General features: G+C 50.0%; 1 protein-coding gene across 2 annotated transcripts in view; it reads right to left on the minus strand.

Annotated features, from left to right (window-relative positions):
- The window catches only part of NUDCD3 (NudC domain containing 3), a 74,658-nt gene that overhangs the window by 12,257 nt on the left and 39,621 nt on the right, over positions 1 to 22,780 (minus strand). For both annotated transcript variants that reach the window (XM_079711728.1, XM_079711727.1), the window contains exons 3-4: positions 11,832 to 11,964; positions 2,748 to 2,891 (exon numbers count right to left, since the gene is read on the minus strand). In XM_079711728.1, the coding sequence (XP_079567854.1) occupies positions 2,748 to 2,891; positions 11,832 to 11,964 (277 nt within the window). The remainder of the gene's footprint in view (positions 1 to 2,747; positions 2,892 to 11,831; positions 11,965 to 22,780) is intronic.

A 22,780-nucleotide genomic window follows, 5' to 3' on the forward strand; every position in this document is an offset into this window, starting at 1 on the left:
ATAAGCAGCAATGTCTCCATTAAGACACTGGCATCGGCTGTACCTGAGGACCGTGGTCAGGAGGAAGGCGGAGACAGGCAGGATCCCCGCATCTCGTGAGAAGGTGCACGCCAGGTGTGCAGGGGGCTGGGCTGGCAGGGAAGCTCCGGAAGAGGATGTGATGCTCTAAATTAAGTCCTCTTCTTTTTCTACAAGTGGTGGAGCAGCATTAGAAATGCGATGCCATCCACGGATGATGAAAGCCACTCGAAGGAACCTCGGGGAAGAACCAGCCCAGCACCTGCAATTCTGAGAGAGGTGTCTGCATGGACCTCGCAGGGTTACACAGGAGCAGGACAGCCAGAAGCCACGCTCATGGGCAGTGACAGGTGCACCGCAGCCCATTCTGCTTCTTTATAACTCCTCGAGCAGCAGGTGCTTGGCAAAAGCAAACTGGAAAACTAAAAGGCAGCCAGGGCACAAGCCTCCCCCTGGACCAGAGGAGGGCCTGGGACGACCACAGGGCCTGGGCGCATGACCGGACGTCACGGTCGTCTCATCAAGGTCAGCAGAGAAGGCGACGCACCAGTCTCCCTGCTGGCCCGGGGCTGCTGGTCACAAGCTACGCTGCGCTGCTGCCAGCTCTCCTCCCCGCGCCTACTCGCTCCTGGGTGCCTTTCAGCTGAAAGTTAGAGAAGGAGGGAAACGGGAGGCTTCTGGGTCTGGGGTCCAGCTCCACCCTGAGCAAGCTCTTCACCCTCTCTGAGCGCCAGCATCCTGATTTGTAAAACAGGCTTGCAGAGATGAAACAGCACCACCAGGCACCTCCCAGAGCCAGGGCCAAAGTGTACCCAATAGATGGAGGCCATAATTACAAGGAGTTAATGCCCTGGCCACGAGCCATGTCCGTATTCAGACGCAAGTTGTACAAAACACGCAAAAAAGGTGACACGGCTCTGGAACAGGCATGAAGAAGTCAACATCACCTCTGGCAACAAAAATCCCAAGAGTGAGGTACCTGGTTAACAACCACATTTCCGCAGAAGCCACGTCAAGTACAGGGAATCCTCGGTACCCTGATTACAACCCCGACAGACCAGTGGGTAAACAGTGGCTGTGGACCTTCAGGGTCCAGCAACAAGGTCAGTCTTTCCATCCTAGGCGGGGACTCGAAGACAACAGGGCTGAAGACAACAGAAGAACCCCTCAGAGGGAGCAAAGCACAACCAGCTGTCTGCCGGGATGAGCTCTACATGCACAGCTCTGGGCGGTCCATCAACCCCACACAGGAGTGAGGCCCAGCATCCGTGGACAATGGGGCACCCAGGATCACGGGTCCACGCTCCCCGTGACCACTTGAGCCATCACAGCGGCGCCGGGAGAGGGTGGGTTGCCTGCCGCGGGTTCCCGCTGGCTGCCTGCGTGACCTCGGGAGGCGGGGGGATAATGAGACCCTGGCTTCCTACTTCCCACAATCGTGGGAGGTGCCAATGAGACCACGCCCATGAAGGTATTCTGCAAATGGAACTGGTGGTTAAGAGCATGGACCGTAGTCTGGGGAGCGGCACTGGGGGTGGAGAGGCACGGGGGTGAACAGACGAGCGACTGAACCCCAGGGTGATAAGGGGGAAATCATCACGACTGTTGCACACTAGTGGCGAGAAGCAGAAACCTCGGAAGGGCAGGGGAGGTGCAACAGAGCACGGTATAAGCAAGACTCGGGCAGACTTGGCCGGCGCTCTGCCACCGGGTGTTCCTGTCACACAGAGGGGCCTGTGTGTGCTCGGGGGTCCCGGGCATGCCGAGACCTCCAGCCCCCCAGCAGTGATGGAATCCTCTCCACTCCGACGGGTTTGTGTGTCTGCGAGCTGCGAGCAGCCAGAACAGAGCGCCGCGGGCCTTGTCAGTCAGGACCAAGCAGGCAGGCCCATGGGCACCTATTCCCACAGAGAAGTGGATCATGACGAAATGGCACACTTTGCACATATAAAGAACATGCCTATATAAAATTCTGAGGTATTTTTGTGCCCAAAGACTTAGTATTTTTCTTTTCATCTTTACCCCTTTCACCACGCCCTGGTTAAGCATCCCAGCAGGAAGGAAGAGGAAAGGAACGAACCCAAATATATAGTCTCCCTTCACTGCATGAAGCCTCCCTGGGTGCTGCCCACTGACCAGGTGCAAGGCTCTGACGAGAGAGGATGGAGCCACCAAAGAATCTAGTAACTGGAACACGTACCCCTTCGTTTGGATCCTGCACCCTTGGCTAGCTTAGCCAGTTGAGACCCACTTTGTCAAATAAGGCTGTCTGTTTGAATTTATTAACTCTGCATCCTCCAGACTGGCATTCATGAAAGCGATCTGCCTTTTAATTTTTAACTTCTTTGGTTTTGCCTTAGATGTAACTGAATCCCTGGAGAGCAGAAGCCTCTGGAACTGAGGGGACATGTCCGGTGTGAGCACAGCCGCGCTCTGGGGATGATGCCCCGCCAGGACCTCCTGCATGGTCACTGCATGCGGTCTGTGCATGGGCAGGAGGACACGAAGCAGTGAGAAACACTGCATTCCAGTGCCCCTCAGTTTCTTGTTGACACGGGCCCCACCTCAAGGAAGCAAGCAGTGGGACGCCGAGAGGCCAAGGCTGTAGATGCAGCAGTGACAGTCAGCTGAGGCCCACAAAGGTGCCCTTCGAGCTGCTTGGAAAACACCGAGGAAACTCCCCAGCTGGCAGAAATCAACACCCTCACAGCATTACTGCCCACACTTACCAAAACGCACTTCCCGGGTTCAAGGCTCCAGAGGGAGCTCTCGGTGTTGATCTTGTGGGTGAACTTTCCTTCCATGAGGACGCGCTCCCCGTTTTCCTCCAGCACGGCCACCCGGATGGAGCTGCTGCTGAGGGCCACAGAGACCTGGAACAGAGCAGAGGAGAATCATCTCGTGCTGGGAAGGTGGTGACCGACGTGCTCCAAGGTGGGAGGGGACGGAGGTTTCCAAGGCGCCTGACCACACACTGCAGGAGAACAAAATGCAAAACCAGCCCGAGGGTCATCAGGCTCTCTGAATGACGAAAACCATACCAACCACTGCACACGTGAAGCAGCCTCTGCATCATCATCTCCTTCAAGGAAACGCACTAGAAGATGTCTCAATATGCGTAACGGTAACGTGGGGGGCTTTGTGGGAACCGCTGGTTTCCCGCCGCAAACTCTACTCCGGTTAGGGGAGGCCAACTCCCTGGTCAGAGGGCAAGCAGGGCCGGCAGCAGGGGGTGTGCTCCCCCGACGCCCACCCTGCTGTCTGGTGTGGACAGCAGCCCTGTCCTGGAGGACACGCCCGGCGGGGCAGAGCAGCCACGAGCCCGGCTCTGCTGCCTGCCAGGAGCTGCTGTGCCATCTGTGGCCACAGCTCAGCTTTCACCCAGGAGGGTGAGGCCAGGTGCTCTGGTTTTATATTTTGTCTTTGTTCTCCCATCTCCTCATTCGCTGGAAACGCCCTCTCCCTGCTCTCTCCGTCTGTCTCCACAACAGTGCTAGAGCTGCTGGACTGGGAGATTTATTTCATGCGTGTACCCCGGCCAGCAGGACCCCAAGCACGTGGACCCCAGGACGTTCAGCAGATCAGTAAATGGAGAGGAAAGAAAACAGAACTCCGGGTTTGTTTTTCCCCCACTTCTTCTAAATTCTAAATTTTGTGTTTTATAACGTAAAAATCTTTTATACTAGTATTTGCATAATGTCCGCATTAGGCCTTTCTCACGGGTGGGTGGTGTCAGTCAAGGCGTCAAAACAGTCTGGAGATGGCCCTCCCATGTCACTTGCAAAGTGCTTATTAAATGCACTTGAAAAGAAACCCTCGGTGTCACAGAATTTTCAAACTGGAGTCTACACCTGTCAGTGGAATCTGATACTATAACCTACCTGTATTTTAAATAACCATAAATAAGCGATGGAGGGGCTTCCCTGGTGGCTCAGTGGTTGAGAGTCCACCTGTGGATGCAGGGGACACGGGTTCGTGCCCCGGTCCGGGAGGATCCCACATGCCGCGGAGCAGCTGGGCCTGTGAGCCATGGCCACTGAGCCTGCGCGTCCGGAGCCTGTGCTCCGCAACGGGAGAGGCCACAATGGTGAGAGGCCCGTGTACCGCAAATAAATAAATAAGCGATGGAAAGGAGAGAGATGCCTGCACACACCGTGTCCACATGCAGGCCCCAGGGGGGTCCTGTGAGCCCCAGCTCCAACTGCACCCAATTTCTGAGAGAATGTACAACTTAACTCGGTTCTCCTAAGGCACGGGCACAACTCAGTTCACTCCCAGCTGCCCAACAGCGGCCCAGCGCACTCCGAGACAGATGCAGACAATCACTGGCCAAATTGGGTGTCCCTGACCACGAACTCGGATGTGCGGTGAACACCTGACAGAGCGGACCAGGCTCCACCAGTCCTGGCCTCCCAGGAGCAAGCTCACTTTAACAAATAAAATCCTCCAGCCAACTTTATGTAACAGGATAATTTCCAAACCTGGGTGAGCTCGTCTCTTATACAAAGGGGATGTACCCAAGCACCGAGGGGAAACCAGACCAGAGATGCTTCCAGGAGCTCCAGTTCAAGACGTCACTCTGGGAACAGGCGGCCATCTCCTGGGCTCCATGACCCACACAGATGACAGGAACAAAGCACGCAGAGAAAAACCCCAGACAACACAGGAAAGAAGGGAGAGGCCAGGACAGAGAAACTTTCAACAACTCTATGGAGAGGAAGGAGAGGCGTGTGGCGACAGACAGCACAGAGCAGGGACAAGCTCAGCCAAGTGGCGCTTCCGGCTGGCAGTTAGCAGGTATGGAGCATGGAGGCAGAGCGGCTGAGTCAGTCCACGGCCAGCTGTGCCAGCGGAGGCCCCGTCAGAAGGGATAAGAACCCACTGTGTGCCATGGAGCTACAGGGAGCCCTGCTCCAGAAAAACTGGCCGGCAGTCTAAGGGAACTGGGTGGACACCCAGCCCAACACACTGCAAGGCAAAGCCAGCCAGTCAATTCCTCAGCTGTGAGCAGCGATGGGAGCGGCAGACCTCAGACACGTAAAGGAGAAAACCATCAACATCATCCCACACTCCACAGAATGGGGAAGATTTTTTTTTTTTTCTTTTTTGCCACACCACGCAGCATGCGGGATCCGACCAGGGATGGAACCCGTGCCCCCTGCAGTGGAAGTGTGGAATCCTAACCACTGGACCACCAGGGAATTCCCAATATATTTTTAAAATAAAAAAACTAGCAGGGAACTAAGGATTGCATTCTATGAGAAAAAACAGCAGCACAAAAAGACAGACTTAGGTTTAAAAAAAAAAAAAAGTAAAGATTACAGAGCTAATTAGGAAAAAAGGGAATTCTAAAATATTTCCAATTTATACCCTCGAAGAGATCTGAGAAGATAAGGTATCTATAGAACCAGAATAAAACATGAAAACAGAACTAGACAAAACAAACACTTAGAAAAAAACAGAGTGAAAATAAGATTTTCAACAGAAAGGCTGGAAGATAAAGTCAAAGAAATCAAGGTAGAGCCAGAAACCAATCCAGGCAATCAGTTTGGCATTACAGAAACTGTGACAGCAACAAGACAATTTTCCAGAGCTTAAGAAAAATATGGCTTCAGTTTAAAAGGACCCACCGAGGGCTGAACAGAACGAATGAAAGATGACTTACACAAACTCATGACATTTCATACCACTGAGTATTTAAAATAAGGTCTTAAAAGTTCCAAATAGGAGGAAAAAAGTTTACTCACAAAGAACCGGAATGGAAGACATTTCTAGAATAAGTAACAGCGGATGTAAGAAAACAGGAGAATAATGCCTTCAATCTTGTTAGGGGAGATCTTTTTTTTTTTGGCCACACTACATGTCTTGCAGGACCTCAGTTCCCTGACCAGGGATCGAACCCAGGCCACAGCAGTGAAAGCCCAGGCTCCTAACCACTAGGCCAGCAGGGAACTCCCAGGAGAGTATTTTTTAAAGTTAGAATTCTATACAAACTCAAACCACAAAATAAGCGGAAGTTTAAAATAACGGCATTTTAAGACATTCAAGAATACTGCATTTATTACCACACATCATTTCGAGAAAGTTACTTGAGTCTATACCACAACAAAATGAGGATGAAAACAGAGGAAGATCCTGGATGAGGAGGGGGATCAAAATCCACTTATAAAATGAGTAAGTTCTGGGGATCTAATGTACAGCATGGTGATTGTAATTAACAATACTAAACGGTACATTTGAAAGTTGCTAAGAGAGTAGAACTTAAAAGTTTTCATCACAAAAAAAAATTTATAACTATGTGAGGTGATGAAGGTTAATTAAACTTACTGTGGTGATCATTTTGCTAAACATACACATCCCAAATAACTGTACACCTGAAATTAATACAACATTATATGTCAAATATATCTCAATAAAACTAGGGGAAAAAAAGAGGAAGATCCAACAAGGATCTAAAACACAGTGAATTTAACCTAGAAGTGCAGTGAAAAGAAGTTCCAGGATGCAAGCTATACAACCGAACTAGAAAATAATCAGTCCGGATGGGAGTCAGAGGTGAGAGGGTCTGCAGGAAGTGATTTCTAGACAATACACAGTACCAGTGAGAGTCTGAGTAATTCTGAGATTATGATGAAAGTGTACTATTTTTTGACAAGAAAAAAAGAAAGACAGCCAGAAACTCCAGAAAAACAAAAAACTATATAAGAAACTACTGATCCAAAGGGATGTAATGAAAATGGAGTAAGGACCTGCAAAACAGCTTGACGGGAGGAGCAGCAGGGAACAGAGCCCTGAGTGTAAGGGGTGGTGGGCTCAGGGCACTTGCACTCTCAGCGTCCCGACAGCCTGAGCCAGATGACACGGGAAATCCTAGGTCCCCTGAGACTTTCCTGGGCAGCCACCTTGGCTGGAGGCACGGCGGCAAACACCAGAGACCAGAGCCGCCCTAGTGGGGCCGACAGAGGGAACGGGGCGGGGGGTGGCACATCATCTGTGCTGAAGGTGGGGCCGCGAGGCTTTTTATTCATAGTTGACAACTTGACAACATATGCATAGAAAACATCTGCCCAAAGATCCCAGGAACTAGTACTGTGATTTCTGAGGTTGGGGTGGGGGCTGGTATAGGATAAAAGGGCAGAGGCAGGAAAGAAACCTCTCCTTGTACATTTTATTCTTTTGAACAGGTACATGTCCTATGCATTCAAACAAAAGCAATTTTTTAACAGATAAATGCAGCCTATTAGCCTTTTCTGCTATGGAAGTTTCCTATAAAAAAGAGTCTTCCTACATTTTTTCTAAACGCCTTCTAAGAAGGGAACGCCGTGTAATAGAGCTTTTAAGCACAAATTCCTACAGCTGAATCAAGCTCTGGGGCACAGCATCACTGTACAAGACATGCCCAGGGGCCTTGGTGCTGTCCTGGAAGGTTCCCGTGGTGAGGCGAGAGATGGCATGCAGCATGGCCGTGAGCCCACCAGCCAGCAGCAAGGACCTCATCCGCCAGTAAAGACCATGCACAATCTCCGAGAGGAAAGAGAATACCGAGAAGGAAAGTAATTCACTTGTCACTCAATGTCATGCAGTCATGACTGTGTGCAACAATATCATGACATTTTCCACGCAAAAGACAACTAACTGATCAGACAGGGTGGAGGTGGGAGCCGGGTCCTGCGCTCCGCTCCACCACCGTCTCACCGGACAGTGTGGCGCCTTAGCGGTTTATGTCTCCAGGAGAGCTCTCTCATCTTCAAAATGAGAGTCAGACTAAAACTCTCCGGAGTTCAATTTTCCTGCATTAAAATCCTATGATTCAATGAAATGCCAGGTTTATAACCAGACCCAGCTGACATTAGCGATCACACATACATCGTCCTGATGGCAAAGTTCCTTCTCCCTACCCCATGGCTACACTGAGGAAAGAATGGGGAACTCGGCTGCTTTTCCCGTGCAGAGCGGACGGAACAAAGAACGTGATGAAGCAAAGACCTAACTACATTTCACTAATGAATGAAACCAAAGCTTCATTTTGAGAAGTTTTCCGTTAGATGCACCAGCAAAATGATAAAAACAACAAAGACTTATAAAAAACCAGTTACATGTAAAATAAGAACGCTTGAACTTAAAGCGTTCCGCACATGCATTTATCTGTCCCCCACTACCCTTGAGAGGCAAATACGTTTTCCACAGGGAAAAAATCCACAAGGAGTAAAGGAGGGGCAATGTTCTGAGGCCTCAAGCACCAAGCTTCAGCTGAAGAAGAGGGGGCCCAGGACCCCCTGCACTGACCCTCAGTGCTCCCACATCTACCCAGTACCCCCAACACCCCCGGCCCCTCACACACAGAGCTAACTACAAACCCAGAACAACTGCGACTTCATCAGCTGAGCCGCTACAATCACAGCTACCATCATGATGCTATCTGATAGGTGCCACAGACAAAAACCAAAAATAAACACTGCTGACAGGTAGCTGTGACAGGTACCGCAGGGAAGAGCTGGAAAGGAGCCAGCCCAGAAAGAAAGTGGCAACTCAGAAAAAAACCCTTAGGCCAGCAAAAGCCGAGAGATACAAAATAAACTTATCCCTAGGTTTAAAGTGAGGCATGCCTAAAACTCTTTAGATCACCAAGAACTAGAGAGACCATGCATTTTTCAAAGGTTGCAGTATAAAAGCAACCTGGAATCTGAAAGTTGCTAACAGAGTAAATCCTAGGAGTTCTCATCGCACATACGCAGTTCTGTAATATGGTGAGCATGGTAACCAGACTTACTGTGGTGGTCATTTCGCAGCACACACAGATAACAAACCATTATATTGTACACCTGAAACTAACGTGACATTGTATGCCAATTATACATCAATTTTTTAATGACATGGGGAAAAATACTATTGAAGGAGAAAAAAAATTCAACCACGTAGGAGACTAGTGTAAATTAAGTCAGCAGGCGTCACAAAGTGCCAACACTGGATAAATAAATGCCTTACGGGGAACACGACTCTTCCAATCCTGGCGTCACAAACACTCAGGCTCATCCACACCCCCCGAGTGGTGGGAGCACTGGCTCCAGAGCAAGCCAGCCTGGAGAGACCCTCACCGTCTCTGCGTTTCCCCCTGTGTGCACCGCAACGCCTCGAAGGGCTGCTGGGAAGAAGGGCCTGAGGGGTGCCCGGCTGCACAGAGCTGGTTGAGCCAACAGCCTGTTTATGCTCCGCATGGCACCTGCCACACCCTGGAACTGTACTGGCGCACCTGCTGTCATCAACTGAGCCCCACGCAGGTCAGCTCCAGAGCAGCAATCTTGTTCGAGTCTTGGGGACCATCATGTGGTCAGTAAACGTCTAATGCAGAAATGAGCAAAACCCAGGGTTATCCTCAGTGAAAGCGAGGCCATCTCCTCCCAGAGGCCACAACAAGTGGATTTAGGAGGCACAGATATGACTGAGGCATGACGGTCTGTCCCTTAGCGCAATGAGACGAAGGACAGGCCCCTCACAACACACTGCTATGGCAGAGCAGCATTGTGAGACTGACACCCCAATGACCAGTGTGCACATCTGAGATACTGTTTTCAATGGGAAGGTTTCCCGGATGGCTGTGGGAAGTTCAGCAAGAGATGTCAGGTAACCTGTGTCTCTTAAGTCAAAGAAAGAGAAAATAACTAGTTGTTTGTTTTTTTTTTTTTCTGGCCGCACAGCACAGCTTACGGGATCTTAGTTTCCCGACCAGGGATTGAACCCTCATCATCGGCAGTGAAAGCACAGGGTCCTAACCACTGAACCACCAGGGAGGTCCCCAAAATAACTAGTTTTAGGCTGGGCCTAACACCAGTCCTTCCAGAGAAAGCTCCAGAAGTTCATGGAGAAGTTAGAAGACAGACACTAGACCAGGAAGCTGTAACATTTTTAGCCAAGTAGTGAAGTATAGTAACCAATGCTTTTCATAATTTATTCGCCTACACACAAAGCAATCCTACCAAAAAAACAAAATGAAAATCAACACCTGACCCACTAAAACTCTAAAGGATGCTGAACAAACTATTCTAACAAGGAAGGTCAGCCTGCACCCACTATGACCCACCACGATCAGAGGGAACATGGTCATCAAAAGTAGGACTCTTGGGCTTCCCTGGTGGTGCAGTGGTTGAGAGTCCGCCTGCCGATGCAGGGAACACGGGTTCGTGCCCCGGTCCGGGAGGATCCCACATGCCGCGGAGTGGCTGGGCCCGTGAGCCATGGCTGCTGAGCCTGCGCATCCGGAGCCTGTGCTCCGCAACGGGAGAGGCCACAACAGTGAGAGGCCCGCATACCGCAAAAAAAAAAAAAAAAAAGGTAGGACTCTGTAGGGATGACCCCTAGTTACCTGGTCTGACCTGGATCCTAAAGTCCATTCACGGGTCACTGAGCCCTGGTGAGATCTCCTGGGATGGGGTGGGAAAGGGAGAAAGGGAGGAACGAGCAGACAGTGCTGCTGCAGCCACAATCTCCATGACACCCTGACGCACATCCACGTGGAGCCGTGAAGGCTCAGGGGCTCCTGTCCTGCTCCTGTCTTCTGTGCTGCAGAATGAACTGCATTCGTCTGACACTGGAGGAAAGTAGCAGTATTCTAGAGGCTTCCCCGGGCCCCACCCAGACTCCTGCACAGGGAAGGCCTGTTTTAGGTAGAGCCTAGGGAACCAGGGAGGAGAGCAGCAGGGGCCTCAGGACGGGGGTGGGGTGGAGGTGAGGCCTGGAGGGGCTCACTCACTGCCCAGAGCCTGGATCCACACACGTATCCAGACCAGCAGGAGCCACTTTACAGGGCATCGTTTCTCGAAAATGTATATGAAACTCAACTTCTGTTTTACATGCTCTGGGACCTTCTCTTTTAAAGAAGCCAGCAGGGAAAGTGAGGAGTGGGACGCAGGGAAAACAGCATGAGCTTTAGAAGCAAACACACCTGAATCAAACCATGGCTTTACCACTGCACCCACTCAGCCATTCACTCCTTCAAAAACATTCGGACAGTGCTCACTGTCCCCGGCATAGCAAGAGTGAGGGAGACACATGGTGACTTTTCCATGTCAACCTGGATAACCAAGTAACCTCTCTCAGCCTCAATTTCTCATCTATAAAACATAAAAGCTACTACTTACTTTGCAGGTTGTAGTTTCTCATTATGACTGAAATAAGGAAACAGTTTCTGGCATATATCGGAATTTTTTATATTATGGATTATAGTAACAATGTCCCATTTCATGTGAGAGTTTTTCCTTTAAAGTGATGCCTACCTATTTCCAACGAGCCACAATCATGTTATTCTCAACGTCCCCAAGTAAACATCTCTCTCCCGCTAAAAGATTAAATTTCTACTCACTCAAGGTCATTAAGATGGAGAAATCAACTCAAGTTGTAAATGTTACAACTCCGAAGAGCACAGGACTGGAAGTCCACCTGTCACTACAGAACCTGTAGTTCTTTGCTTTGCCTCGTGGGACTCCACTTTCTCCATCTGTGAAATGGGTATAACAACAATTGCCTTGCCTACTCTGTAGTGCTTTTGCAGAGACTAAAGGCAATAAACGATATGAAAATACTGTCATTAAAAAACAACAACAAAGCTCACGTTCTATTCACATAGGGGGCTGAGCTGGGTCTCATACTTGACGTGGTTAAAGAGGATGTGGTGGTGGCAGGCTTGTGACTGCAGAAAAGAAGCGGTTTTGTGTTGGTGGCTAAGTGGGGAGACCAGCTCCAGTGCAGCCCACAGCCTGAAGCCTATGCCCCAAGGAAAGAAGCTGAGCAGAGAAGCTGGGAAGAACCCCCGAGGTTACCTGCTTGCCCTTCACCACGTGCTTGGGCACCGGCACCTTGAGCTCCAGGTCAGTGTAGTCCTGGGACCAAGCGTAGTTCTCACGCACAGCACCATTGTAGCTGTCGGGGTTTCTCTGGAACTGCTCCTGCCTCCTGAGAAAGAACAAGAAGTAAGATGACAGCCCAGGCCCACACACAGGGCAGGAAGGCCACAGGGGAACCCAGGTACATACTGTCTCTAGGTTGTGAGAATTTTCACCTAATCTCACTTGATTTTGCATCTAAAACTCTCCCTCTCTCTGGGCGATTTCCTTTCTGACCCCCCAGCTCGGGCTTCCTGGGAGGTCACAGGAACAAAGGGAAAAGCCAAGGAGAAGACCCTGAGTGCAGCACCCTTAAGGTTAGGAAAAGTATCTGCCACCACAGACCACGGCACAGCCTGGTGCTCCTGGTCTTCATGAAGCTTAGAAACCAGGCCAGACCACAAACCAAAGAGCCTCATTAATAAAATCCTGGGGGGGACTTCCCTGGTGGCGCAGTGGTTAAGAATCTGCCTGCCAATGCAGGGGACACGTGTTCGAGCCCTGGTCCGGGAAGATCCCACATGCCACAGAGCAACTAAGCCCATGTGCCACAACTACTGAGCCCACACACCACAACTACTGAAGCCTGCACGCCCTGGAGCCTGAGTGCCGCAACTACTGAGCCCGTGTGCTGCAACTACTGAAGACCGCGTGCCTGGAGCCCATACTCCGCAACAAGAGAAGCCACCGCAGTGAGAAGCCCGCGCACCGCAACAAAGAGTAGCCCCCGCTCGCCGCAACTAGAGAAAGCCCACGTGCAGCAACGAAGACCCAACACAGCCAAAAACAAAAAAAATCCTGGGGCTTGTGGGTGCCTGGTTTCTCATAAACTACTTGGCAGGACGTATCTCTTAAAAAAAAAAAAAAAAAAAGGCAAAACAAGTTCAGCCTACAGCTGCTCAACTTCAATCCTAATCCAACACCAGCCTCCATTTTCTCCCAGTAAATAAATGAAAGCCAAGGCAATGTACTAAACTGCAGGCTTTCCTAAGATGCGAGCAATGTGCTTATGAGACAGCCTAGAAAAAACCCAGTCAGCCAAATCCTCCTGTACACGCATTACCAACCCAGCGCAGATGCAAACAGGCATGACCAAGAAGCTGATGGTAAAAATAAAATACAATAAAATACTTGCCACAGAATTTAACAGTGTTAATAACAGTATGAACACCATGCAAAAATAAGTGTAGAGTCCATTATAGTGAGTTTTAGATCTAAATTAGAGACAGAAGCTTAGTCGGGGAGGAGGCAACACCTATAAGGAAGGACATCCCAAAATACAGATTCATCCGGCCACCTTCTCCTGCCCTCGGGAGAGCCCGGCAGACGCACCTGGAGGGAGAGGCCGAAGGACAAGACTCCACTCACTGTGAGCGTCTGCACGTGTGCAGACGGAAACACCCAGAAAAGGGTCAAGAACGCATGTACCCCATCAGCCCCACACCTCTGGTCAGGAGGGGTTGGGAGCGGTGGTTAATGAGGACGCGCTTTTTCGGGCAAAAGTTTTAAGCCAAGAACATGTTTACCTCCTGTGGGTATGCTGTACACACCTTGTATCTGAGGCTGGGCGTCCATCACAGCCCAGGCTCTCTGGGCTGGTAAACTGGTGGCTGCTACAGGCTGAGCCATGTCCCCCAAAATTAATACGCTGAAGTCCTAACTCTCAGCAACTCATTTGGAGACAGGGTCTACACAGAGGTAATCCAGTTAGAATGAGGTCATCAGGGTGGGCCCTGATCCAATGGGACCGTGTCCTTAAAGGGAGAGAGATCCGGACACGAAGACACACGCACAGAGGGACAACGTGTAGAGACTCAGGGAAAAGACAGCCACATGGTGACGGCAATGCAGCTGCAAGTCAAGGGACGCTGAGGACTGTCAGCCACCCCAGAAGCTGGAAGAGGCAAGGAAAGGTTCTACCCAGAGTCCCAAAGGGAATGCAGCCCTGAAACACCCTGATCCTGGACTTAGGACTGCACAATTACGGGAAGATTTATTTCTGCTGATCTAAGCCACCCAGTTTGTGGTACTTTTTGCAGCAGTTTAGGTCAGGGGCAGGGCTGGGCACTGACCAATCAGAACAGATGCCAGCCCCAAACTACCCACTCACGCGGCCAGGGAGGGATGGAGGGCCCCTGTGGGGACCTAGAGCCACAGAGAAAGCAGGGTGGGGCAAAGAAGACAGGAACGGTCAAAGCCTGGTCACCGGGTGGTCAGAGTAAGCTTGATGTGGATGCCACCAAATGCAAGCGTCTGCAAAGGGGGTTCAGTGATGAGAGGAAAGCTTTCAATATACTATAGAACTGACAAAGGACATGCAGCTTTTGTGCATGGTATAGGTTCAGCCTTCTAAGAAAACACACACACAAAGACGTGTGTGTATGCATAAAAGGAAGTCCATTAAGTCTTTGTGGTTGTCTCTGGGTAGCAGGATCACAGGCAGTTTGATTTTCTTTTCTGTTATCTTTAGGTATTGTCCGAATTCCCTACAACATGCAGACGCTTTATCACCAGGGGAAAGAGAGCTCTCTTTAAAAACACACTGACAGGAGACGGTGATCTGCCCTGTGGCCCCCACTCCTGGGAGCTCTCCAGTGGCCATGCCAGCCTGCTTGCCTGCTGAGCCCCTGAAACAGGTCCGGGGGACAGGGTGGCCCAAGACCCACGTGTCCCTGACCCACAGGCTTCCTCCCAGCTCTAGCACCTACCGCAGCTGTAAAGCTCACATCTGACAAACACTTGAACGTGCACAGAATACCGCCAATGAGCACCAAGTAACAGGAGGGGTGGGAGGAGGCCTGACCCTCCCCGTACATCTTCTCTGCATGGCCTTTTGAATCGTGTGTGTACGTTACCTGTGTGAAATAATCAAGGTTATGAAAACACGGAAATAAAATACCCACACACAAAATAAAAGCCCATGTGGTCTGGCACTGGCAGAGGTTAGGAAATAAACCTAAGGACCCCTCAAAGTGGGGGGACAGCTACTTCCCATGACATACGGCTAAGCCCTTATCGGCTGCCATTACGTGGGCCCTCCGACCAGGACGGGCAGCAGACGAGCAGAGGATGGGAGATGCCACAAGGTCACACCTCCTCAAGGGGCCACCCTCCACCCCACGGGTGGCTGTGCCCAGGGAACCCGCTCTCCCAGAGCAGGAGGGGCGCTGCTCAGGCAGCATCGCAGGGGGGCGGCTCAGCAGGCGCTTGCCCCCCTCCCCCAAGACCTGCAGCCTCTTCCCAGCGGAGCCAGGAGAGTCACTCCCAGCACAGATCAGCAAGCTGCTGGGCGTTTTTAACTCTCGAAATCCACCTTCTCTTTAAATACAGTTGATTACTTCCAGCCAACAGTGTGCAACAGTAAGTCTCCTGTCATGTGCAGGTGCTCTGGGCCCCCGCCCTCACCCTGTCCCCCGACCAGCCTGCGGCCACACCCCTGCAGCTGCTGGCCAGCGCTGGGGGTGGGGAAGGGGGCAGGAGGCAGGGAGTGGGAAGGGCGGGAGGAGGAGCGTGAGTCAGCAGCCAGGGCACCACGGTGGGTGGCGCTGTCCACAGGCCTCACTGCAGCCCCCACGCCTGAGGAGCCACAGCACCAGATTACAGGGTTGCGACCCTGTTAAAGGAAACGCCAGGCCCTGTGTTTCCAAGGGACCAGCTCTGCTGGGCAGACGCCCACAGCCAGCATCATCACCTGCACAGGTGGGGGATGTGGAGCTCAGGCCGCCCCCACTCTCCCCCTCCACGCCCCTGCGCCGAGGCGGCGTGGGAATTAGAACAGCCAGTGGCAAGTAGGAGTTGTCGCGGGTAAAAGGGGTCACAGCCCCCAGATAAAGGCTTTTGTGCAGCAGGCTGGAGCCCATAAAGGGAATGGGTTATAATTCGGGGAGCAGCCGGGGCTGCTCTCAGGCCCCTTCCCAGGCTCCCGGGGTTGGGGGTGGCTCCCCCTACATGAAGACAGGTGCTGGGCAGTGCTCACCCGGTTCCCAGAGCCAGAAAGAGCTGCTTTCACCCTGGAACATCCTGCCTCCACACACTCACACTCGCCCCTCATGACCTAAGGCAAAGGCCACCTCTCCACTGTCCTCAGTGGTGCCCAGGTGTGACAGTTCTGGCCACACCTCCCTACCCACCTGTAGATGCCACTACCCCTGAACCCAGTGGGAGAGGCCAGGGCTTATGCATGCACAAGCACACGTGGCGTGCATGGGTACGTGTGCATGAACACATCATACGACCACGTGTGCTGTAAGCATGTGCGTGGTGTGTACGTGTGTGGTGTGCGCATGTTATAAGCATGTTTGTGGTGTGTGTGCGTGTACGGGGTATATTAGGTAGTCACCAGACAGCAGCTCATCCTCTCTCTTCACAGACCAGCTCCATCTCTCATCGACTTCCTTCTCTTCTCACTGATCCCACCATATCCCACATGTGGATGGGAGCCACAGCCACTGGAAACACAGTGATTTTTCCTCTGGATTTCTGCATTTTCCAACCGATTCAAAGTGAGCATTGTTAGAACACTTGCCCACCTCGGAGCCCCAACTCCGTGCTTCGGAAGCCCAGCACCAACTGTGCCCTCCTGGAAACAGGTCCACGGGCAGCGTTCTCAGCACTGCAATGTGACTGGCGGGGCCTGGATCCTTAGCCATTGTGACTGCCTGGGATGGCCACGCTACACCACGTCACACTTCACCTCCGCAGCTTAGAAAGGAAAGGGTCAGATGGCAGCGTCGGTCCACATGACCCGCCCAGAGGGCGCTCTGCACCAGGCGGCCCACCATCCTCCCCAGCCTCCTGCCCAGTCTCCTCTGGGGCCCCCCACCTGCAGGATCCTTTTTAGTACCTGCCTCTTCTCAGCTCCTCAGGCAACCGGAGCCAACACCGCCGGGCCCCAGGCGCGGGGCTCAGAGCCTCTACACCGGGCCCAGCAGTCACTGAAGACCCCGTGTCCACAGCACTCAAGGCCCGAGGCCGACCCCATGTCACTGGGTGCCAGCCATGAAACCTCAAGCAGGTCATGGCACTCCGGTCCCTGGTCCCCAACCATAAAACCAGAACACTGACAGCTCTGTCCCAAAGAGTGGCCAAGAAGAGTAAGCAAGACAAACGTGTAAAACAGCCAAAACGGGAAAATGTTCAGGGTCACCGCCCTCCGTGCGCTGGATCACTGCCCTCTTCAGTGCCTTCCCACCCAGTTAGAAAGTCTGCCTACAGACGCAAGACTCAACAAGTGACCTTTATGAATAGAGATTTCTTGACCTTCTGGGGCATTCAGGGAGGGAAGTTATGCATTTTGCCTAATAAGCTTATAGTTTTACTCTTGAGTTTCTTTTTTAAAATCTAGCATCAATAAGTTGATTTACACTGATCTCACCAGTTTAGCATCTGCCACCAATCGGTCTCCCCAGATAGTAGGGGGCTTGCCTCACCAACAGGACCAGAGCCCCTGTGGAGAGGCGGCTAGTCTCCAGTCGGCCTAAGCTAAGTAGTCCCCTGAGAGCAAAGATGCCACTCAAGGTGAGGAGGGTCCCATGAGAGGCACACATGAGACCCTCCAGAGGGCTCCTGCTGGCCAAAGATGGGACAATTTGAGCATCAGAAAGAATAATGTGAAATAGTTAAAGATCCATGAGCTCATAAAACCCCAGTGGTCACCTCTGGTGAGCAGAGTATAGCTCAGTCTGAAAATTAATTTAAAAAAAAAAAAAAAAAGGTTCTACAGGAACTGGAATTTCAGAAAAGCCAAGTCCCTCTATAAGGATTCCAGAAAAGCCAAGCTCTATAAGATAATAAATGAAGGTATAACAGAATGAGAAAATCACCACTGTGTAAAGTACAATGGAAACGTGAGGCTGGGCAGCATCCCTTGACAGACGCTGAGCGCTAGGTGAGCGGCGGATGGGAGTCTGCCCACGGAAGGATCAGAAAATCACCTATGTCCGCAACAGCCAGATACCAGGCACCTCCTGAGAGAGCCTCACCTTTGCTGTAGTTCTGCACCAACGCTGGGCCTTAAATCCACCCCACCCCACAGGTCTAATCACCGGACTATAGGGAGCACAAGGAACAGAGAACATGTTCATCTGGTGCAGTGGTTAAGAATCCGCCTGCCAATGCAGGGGACACGGGTTTGATCCCTGGTCCAGGAAGATCCCACATGCCGTGGAGCAACTGAGGCTGTGTGCCACAACTCCTGAGCCCACGTGCCACAACTACTGAAGCCCATGTGCCCTAGAGCCCACATATCACAGCTACTGAGCCTGCATGCCACAACTACTGAAGCCCGTGTGCCTAGAGCCCGTGCTCTGCAACAAAAGAAGCCACTGCAATGAGAAGCCTGCGCACCACAAGGAAGAGTAGCCGCCGCTCGCTGCAACTAGAGAAAGGCCGCGCACAGCAACGAAGACCCAACGCAGCCAGAAAAACAACAACACCAAAAAAATATAAAACCAACCAAGTCCAGAATTTGGAAAATTACAATAGACAAAACTCTAAGTTTCTTTACAAATAAATGGCATAAAATGAAAAAAGACAAGGGAAATGATTCTGAATTAAGAGACTTAGAAGATGTAGCAGCCAAATGTAATGTTTGGACCTGCTGGAATACTATTTTGAAAAAAACAACTGAAAAAAGACATTTTGAGACAATCAGGAAAGAGTGAACACAGACTGGACATTAGATGATTATGAGGAACCATAAATTTGTAAGTTATAATTACATTAAGCCCTTATTTTTTTTACTGAAGTATATATATGGGTGAAGTCTGTGATTTCTGGGATTTGCCATATCAAAAAAAAAAGTCTGGGATTAGGGAGAGAAATGAAACACGAATCATGACATGCTGCTAACAAGGAAGGGGGGAACCTCGTGGACATTCGTTATGCTACGCTTTCCTTTTTGTGTCACAAAACCTGAAGGATTTGTCTTGGCTATGCACCCAGGAGTGCGCCTGCTGGGTCAAGGGTGTAAAAGTAAGCATCCCACCCTTAAGAGGCAGTGAGAACTCATTTCCAAGGGCTGCCCCAATTCACATGCACCAGTGGTGTGCATGGGGTCCCGCCAACCCACGGGGTCATGTTCAACCCTGGCACACTTTCTCAAGTTTTATCAAGTAAAAATATATAAAAAATAGTATTTCCGTATGGTCTTGATTCACATTTCCCTGCGTATTAATGTTAACTGGCCGTATATGCGACTCATTTCTGCGAAATTCCTGCCATGGCTTTTGTTTGTGCTTTCCCTGGTTTGAAGAAGTTCTCTATAAACTTCTGATAAGAATTCTTCGTTGGTTTCATAGTTCACAAACACCTTCTCCCGGTTTATTAACTTGTCTTCCTACTTCCTTCCAGATGTTTGATTAACTCAAGCTCCATCACTACCATCAAAAGATCTTCACAGCTCCTCACCTCTCCGAGGTCTGAAGGGTGTCGTCGCGCCTATTTTCTAACAGGAATACTCTAATTTTTTAATCTTTACTTTTTGGAGTTATTGCTCCCTTTGCATTCAACATGGTTTCATTGTGTAGTCTTTTCTTCTCTTGACCAGTTGTATCAGGAGCTCGTCTAAATATAAAGGGAAAGTCCAGCTGAGGAACACAGAGGGCCCAGCTCGGGATAGGGCTGGCCCATGGTCACTGCGTGCACCAGTCCAGCTCCTCCGGGATGCCTTCCATTCCTTAGCACCCACTCATGGCCAAGACACTGTCAGGAAGGCTCAGTTTAATAAAAAAAAATTCTTACAAAAAGTATACTTTGAAAATGTGCTTTTAACATTGTAAAATTAATTCTGTAGCACAGTTAAAAATATGAGACGATTCTATATTTACCTAAAATAAATGAGGCAAGGTGCTTGGAGTCTCATGATACGCCCATGAATCATTTGACAGGTGTTAATGCAAATTTAGGGAACGTCTTTGACAATCTGTATCAGATGGTCAGCCAACAAAAACATATCAATATTTACTATGAACTCTTCTAATTAACTAAAGATATAGGTTGGTTATAGTGAGACTTTTTCTTAAATCGTGTTAATTACTTCAACAAGGGAAGGAGGCATTCCAATTTTTTACAAGTATATAAGTATGAAATATACATTTTAAAACAAAAACTAGATAATCTACTCCATAAATATGCTGAATTCTTAGTCTTTAACTCAATTTTCTATTCCTAGTCATCCAAAATCAGGACAGTTATGACCAGCTTTACTATTTCAAGTCCCAACAGACTTCCCAATTGAGGAATACAAGCATACCTCAGAGATATGGTGGGTTTTGTCCCAGACCACCACACCACCACAATAAAGTGAGTCCCATGAATTTTCTGGTTTCCTAATGCATGTAGAAGTTATATGTACTCTACACTAGACCATATAACTATTCTGTAGTCTGTTAAGTGTGCAACAGCATTATGTCTAAAAAGACAATGTACATACCTTAATTAAAAATATTTTATTGTTAAAAAATGCTGACCATCATCTGAGCCTTCAGCGAGTCATAATCTTTGTGCTGGTGGAGGGTCTTGCCTTGGTGTTGGTGGCTGCTGACTGATCAGGGTGGTGGATGCTGAAGGCTGGGGTGGCCGTGGCCATTTCTTAAAACAAGACAACAATGAAGTCCGCCACATCGACTGACTCTTCCTTTCACGAATGATTTCTCTAGCAGGCAATGCTGTTCGACAGCATTTTACCCACAGGAGAACTTCTTTCAAAATTGGAGCCAATCCTCTCAAACCCTGCTGCTAAGTTTATGTAATACTTAAATCCTCTGCTGTCATTTCAGCAATCTTCACAGCATCTTCACCAGTAGATTCCATCTCAAGAAATCACTTTGCTCAGCCATAAGAAGCAACTCCTCATCCGTTAAAAGTTTTATATTTATAACAAATATAATAATAATGAAAAGGTTTGAAATATTGGGAGAAGTACCAAAATGTGACACTGAGACCTGAAGTGAGCAGACGCTGCTGGGAAAATGGTGCTCCAAGGCCTGCTTGACAGAGGGCTGCTGCAGACCTCCAACTTGTAGGAAACACAGTATCTGCGAAGCACAGTAAAGCAAAGCACAATAAAGTGAGGTACAGCCTGCAATTAGACCAGAGGGAAACAACACCCAAACCTCAGAAGGGGTGAACCCAGCAACACAGCCACCTGTCAGAAACGCCTGCATCAGAAGCTGCCCGTGGAGACAGCGTAACAAGGGGCAAGAGGTCCAGTGAGGGGATGAAACAGAATCCAAAATACATGCATGCATGAGAACCGAGCACTGCCACACGCTCACCACAGATGCAGACTAGAAGCCACACCTGGCTGCAACATCAACAAGCCTCAGCACTCAGCCCCTGCCTGCACTAGCACTGACTATTCATGACAGCAACTTCCCCAAAGAGCCCTCAACTCTTCCATGAATGTAAACTCAACCTCCAGTTTACACCCAGACTCTGAATCCACCCTCAAAATCATAGCCTTGCAGTTTCCACCAATCCTGACTGTCCTCACCCAGTCCTAATCAAGACTCTCACCCCACGTTCTCACTTTGAAAGACCCATCCTATATCAAACTTCTAATTCTCAACAAGTTCTGGCCTTACCACCCCCCTCCGAGAGGCTGTCAGAGCTTTGGAGGTGGTGCTGTCCCTCCTGAGGTGAGCAGTCCTCAGCTGTCTCACCAACAGATGACACGGTGGTCTCTGGGGTTGCCGTACGCAGGCATGCAACGTGCACATGCGATGTGCATGTCAGGACACAGCAGGGTGGCTCTGAACCCATAGGGTCTGCTCTTTCTGAGGCTGACATCCCATAATAAGTGAAGTTCATCAAGTCCTGCTTCAGGTGGACCAAGTTGTGATGAATGAAAAGTACCACACTGGAGGAGAGAGACCGGTGTTACTTTTATTGAAAGTAAAAACCAAAAAATAGGAAAGAAGGAAACTTGCGAGGGCTGAGGAGGGCTTCCCTGGGCCCAGGTGAAGAAGCGGTGAAAGTGTCAGGGTTGAGGGGCAAGCCTCAGGCCATACAATCAGCTGGCCACCTCTGTCTTGGTGACAAAATGAACTGGTTAATGACACCACCACTATCACTGTCAAAGAATTTACAGCCCAATCCGGGAAAAGTCGTGTGCCCAGCCCAAGATGAAAGGTGCAAAGTGTTAGCTGCCAGTGCCAGGCTGCCCAGTACCTGCGAGCACTGAGGGACTTCGGGGGGTGGGGGGAGAGCAGGGAGAACGTGGACACCCCGAGACAGGGAGCAAGGGGAGGCGTGGCAAGGGGACACGGGAATCAGGGGAGTCCCGAGGACCTTGGCAGGTCAGGGCCTGAGGTGGCAAAAGGCAATTCTACCCACAAGTCTTGAGCCATGAAGATGACCTTGATACCGAGTACTGAGAAGGCTGGTTTTTTTCAAAGGTGAGCCAGCTAATGTAAGTTCTGTTTTGTTCTACCCTCAAGGTGTTTTACTGAGACGTTGTCTGAAATACTACAGGTCACAGGATGGCAAATGACAGCCCAGCACCTGTTTGGTAAATAAAGTTTTATTGGAATGCATGCTGTAGTAATCCATTTACAAAGCGTCTCCGGCTGCTTCTGGCTCTAGAATGCATGGCCTGCAAAGCCTGAAATATTTACCAGATGGCCCTTCAAATTAGCTTACGTAGTTTTGGAATTTGGGGGCTGGTTTTGGTGTGTTTGTTTAGTTAGTTTTGGCTTTTTGGTTTTGGTATTTTTGAAAAGCCACGTTAAGTTAAAAAAAAAACTTTTAAAAGGCATCAATTTTAATCAATAACAAAACATCTGAAATGGAAGCGACTCCTATCACTAGGACATGTGGTCAGGTCACTTGGGATGGGGCCTCCTCCACTCCCAGGGGCTCCATCCTGGGAAGGGGCAGCGTGGAAC

This window comes from Hyperoodon ampullatus (genome assembly GCF_949752795.1).
Source record: "Hyperoodon ampullatus genome assembly, chromosome: 9".
Classification (NCBI taxonomy): Eukaryota; Metazoa; Chordata; class Mammalia; order Artiodactyla; family Ziphiidae; genus Hyperoodon; species Hyperoodon ampullatus.